Source organism: Oryx dammah, unplaced genomic scaffold, assembly GCF_014754425.2.
Source record: "Oryx dammah isolate SB20612 unplaced genomic scaffold, SCBI_Odam_1.1 HiC_scaffold_1993, whole genome shotgun sequence".
Classification (NCBI taxonomy): Eukaryota; Metazoa; Chordata; class Mammalia; order Artiodactyla; family Bovidae; genus Oryx; species Oryx dammah.
The window spans coordinates 1972-5991 of record NW_024072092.1 but is presented as its reverse complement, the minus strand read 5'-3'; the positions used below and the strand labels follow the sequence as shown (position 1 = coordinate 5991).

Below are 4020 nucleotides of genomic sequence, written 5' to 3'. Positions count from 1 at the left end.
TTTCAGTCCACTTTCAATTTTATGAAAAATAAATAGGAAAAAACAAAGCATTTAATAGATTTCTGCACAATTAAAAGTTCCTAGCCTGGCTTTCTAGTGTAACATAAAGGAAGTTTTATTTGTATACTATTCCCAAATCTTCTATCAAAATGAATACTACACATACTCTGTACCTAACAATCCCTCTTACAAAAATCTGCCCTACACAATTGCTTTCACCAGTGTAGATATTTGTACAAATGTAGTTATGACCCATTGTTTTTGTAAAAAAAAAAAAAACAAAACACACACAACAGAATGAAATGGGAAAGGCATTGCAATCGTTCCTATGTAGGAATTAGTTAATAAATTCTAGCATATGCATACATGGAGATACCGTACAGACTTTAGGAATTCCTACTGCCTTGGAAAAATGATCATGATCATTGGTAAAAAAAAAAAACAAAGCATGTTGCAAAACTGTGCATTACAGATTCGTTCTACAAGACTAAAACAGAAAAGCCAACCAGTCTGCATTGATACAAACTTATTGAACAGTCATGCATACAAAGAACAAAAGTTTTTTGTTTTTAGTCTCCATATCCCTGTTGAGAGTTTGATGTACATTTTCTTGATTTTATCGTGGAAATATAGGCAGAATGTCTTGAACTGAATCACAGACTTCCATGTGGAGGCAAGTCAAGAGGCCAGAGTGTAGTGGCCTGCTGCCAGGGAGCCCCAAATTCTCGTCTAGAGGATGCTACTCGTTGTGATGACTCCTGAGGTTAAACTGGCCCTCTTAGTAGAATCTTAATGGAGTGCCTCAGCCTGGCTATACCTCTGCTGCAGGTGTGTGCACCCTTGAACCTTTAAATGAGAAGAGAATGATGGTGTGTTCCCCCTGGGGCTCAGAGTGTTAAGAGGAGAGCAGCAACTCCCCTTGAGGTTAGCCTGATGTCAGGCAGCAGTTTCCGAGACATTCTGAAACGAAAGCACATTCGAGGCTCAGGAGTTTGACTGCAAATTCACCTGCCTCCCTCAGGTGAAAAATTGTCCTCTATTGCCAAATGCAGTGTGTCCCTGCTTAAGTTTAATGGAGCCTAGGAATTCTTTACAGACCGCAAAACGCTCATTGCTTTGGAGCCGTTGAAATTGTGTCTTAAGTGATAAGGAGGGCTTCCCTGGTGGTTGAGACAGGTAAAGAATCTGCCTGCAATGCAAGGGACCCTGGTTTGATCCCTGAGTGGGGAAGATCCCTTAGAGAAGGGATAGGCTACCCACTCCAGTAGTCTTGCCTGGAGAATCCCATGGACAGAGGAGCCTGGCGGGCTACAGTCCCTGGGGTCACAAAGCGCTGGACGTGACTGAGCGACTAACACACACCCCCGTGTTACGAGGGGGCCACTTCTGGGAGGACTCTCGGCCTAGCTCCTCTCACTCACTCAGCGACATTACCTCTGCGGAAAATGCGGCTCCATCCACTAAGTGCTCAGAGCCACAGTCATCGGTGCTGCCCCAGTGGAAATGGAACTGACGCAGCCTGTAGCTTTCAGGAAGAGGACCGCCTTTCAGCACTAGAAGAAAAAGCAAAGTGTGTTAGTGTTAGGGTCAGGAGCTCCGGCTTGTCTTTGCATTGAATACAAATTAGCATTAAACTGGGTCGAGTAGAAATGAAAATAAGCCGTAGTCCAAAGTTCCCATCCTGTTGGTCTTTTCCCCATGCCCACAATGATGGGCTCAGATGCGTGCTGCTCCTTAAGATTGTGTGTGACTTATGCGGTTCCCAGCACATGGGCTATAATTTTATCTTTTCCTGTTTTCAGGAAAACATTTTGGAAGCTGAGTGAATTATAGGATGAGAGGTCTTTCCTTGAACCTGCTTTAGCTTATAAGTTCATTCATTCTTTCAACAGGCAGTAATGGACAGCATGCATTAAGCTATCTAGCAATTTATTTTTAGTAACAAATCACTCTGCACACATCTTGTAACTGATCAAGATACAAGAGGGTATTCTGAGAGCTCTGCTGAGAATTCCTTGGCCAGGGACGAAAAAAGTTCCAGCAGAAGGGTAGGGTCAATTTTAAAATTCTAATACTGAAGGGTCATTTTGCTTTAGAGAGCCTATCCAACCATATGATTAATAAAACACACACAGTACCAGACCTTATCCAATTTTAACAAAGGACATAGCCCCAAGATGTCTAAAATTTAGGCTCAGAACCTTGTAGGAAAGTGCTATGACTAATTTTCCCTTTTGACAGTAGAGCTGATTTATGAAACTGCTATTTAGTAAATTATTCAGTAAACAGTTTTGAGAATTTTCCTGTGAATGAGGAAGTGTGCTAGATTCTGGGAGATGAAGATAATTCAATTACTATGATCTAATAGGGAGCGGGGAAGGTAGACAAAAATACTTATACACAGAATGATTCCATGCAAGATACACCCAAGACCAGTATTTTTTTTTTTTTTTTTTACTGGTACCCAAGCACTTCACAAGCTGGTGATAGACAGGGAGGCCTGGCATGCTGCAATTCATGGGGTTGCAAAGAGTCGGACACGACTGAGAGACTGAACTCAAGTGAACTGAAGCACTTCATTGTTATGGAGCCATTTTCCTGGCCACAAAAAATAAATATACTCTTCATGTGTATTTCTTCCCTAATGCGCTCTTCCAACCTCATCTCAATTAGAAAATATTTGCCTTTTCAGTTTTTCTATTCATGATGGTTCACAGAATTTTGTGAAAAAGTACTGTTCATTCAGAGGGTGCAAAGCTAGCATAAAGACATTGGAAACCAGAAGAGATGAAATAGAGTCACTGAGAAGGAGAAGGGCTGAACAAAGACCGAGCTGGGAGTCCCCAGCATCATCTTTAACACTTGGAAATATTTTAAAAGTTCAAGGCACCTCAGTAGATGGCGTCAGTGCTACACACGTGCACAGAACACTGAACATGGGTGTCCGTGTTCTGGAAGCCCTACTGTTTACGTTTCCCAGCAAGTCAGAGGCAGAAATCAGGAGGGTCTTTCAGCTCACCTGATCTATTATCACTGTCCTCAAAGTTTACATGGAAGGAATGTCCCACGTTGACGATTTCTTTGGCTGTGGCTGCATTGTAGGAGATACTGAGAGGTTTCAGAGAGGGATCATGCTTGGTTTCACTGGTTTTAATGTCGATAGGAGATTGGTTATTTCCATTTGCAATGGGATGCAGCTTGCACCAGTGTTCAGGACCTACCAGGAAAAACATGATTACAACCAAAACTGATCTAATGCTTGACTCCAAGTTTTAGGAATATAATTTTCCTAGATTAGGATTTATTCAGGTATCTAAAATGGTATTCTGGTTAGCTTAATGGAAATCCAAGGTTTGAGAATGCCCCTTTGCTACGCTACACTGTAAAATAGTGTCTTTGTCAACAGAGTTAATATACTCATAGTCTATGGGATCAGACTATACATATTTTGCTGTTAGCAATAGACCTCTCTATACATAGGGAGGGAGAGAGACTGAGACGGAGAGAGGAGAAAAGAGGCTGAGTACATTCTGTAGACAATCATGGCCCAAAGGACAACTGTTGAGAATGCATGCAAAGCTGGAATAAGTCAAAGGCACTTCAGACCATTAATCTATGACTTTACCGTTATTTTAAGTGCTCAATATCTCTTTTCCTGGAAAAGGGAACAAGCCGTTATTTGAGCTACATGAGCAGAAGAATGCTTACCGTTTTCACCATCATATCCCCAGTCAGGACTTGCCATGATCTTCTGCTTAGTTTTCTTTTTCTGAACACAAAGGTAATACCTGGAATCACTGACTGTCACTGAACGTGCAGTAGACGACTGAATCCACAGTTCGCAGGGTTTTTATAGAAACGTCTCTGCCCTTGTGCATGAGTGTTACTCACTCAGCCCGCTATTTCATCATCTTTATCTATCAGGAAGTATATGCATGTTAAAAAAAAGTTATTGTTTAAAAAGCTCACAAAGGTAAGGGCAGTTCCAATTGTTTTATTCTCTTATATTGTTAAAGAGAA

The 4020-nt window shown here is 41.4% G+C and overlaps 1 protein-coding gene across 1 annotated transcript; it reads right to left on the bottom strand.

Annotated features, from left to right (window-relative positions):
• Positions 1 to 1398: 1398 nt before the first annotated feature.
• Positions 1399 to 3864, bottom strand: LOC120859627 (carbonic anhydrase 1-like). The gene is made up of 3 exons (XM_040235658.1): positions 3709 to 3864; positions 3020 to 3217; positions 1399 to 1553 (listed from the first exon to the last, which is right to left on the bottom strand). Exons 1-3 carry the CDS (start codon positions 3743 to 3745, stop codon positions 1414 to 1416), a joined length of 375 nt encoding a protein of 124 aa, XP_040091592.1. The 5' UTR covers positions 3746 to 3864; the 3' UTR covers positions 1399 to 1413.
• Positions 3865 to 4020: the final 156 nt, after the last annotated feature.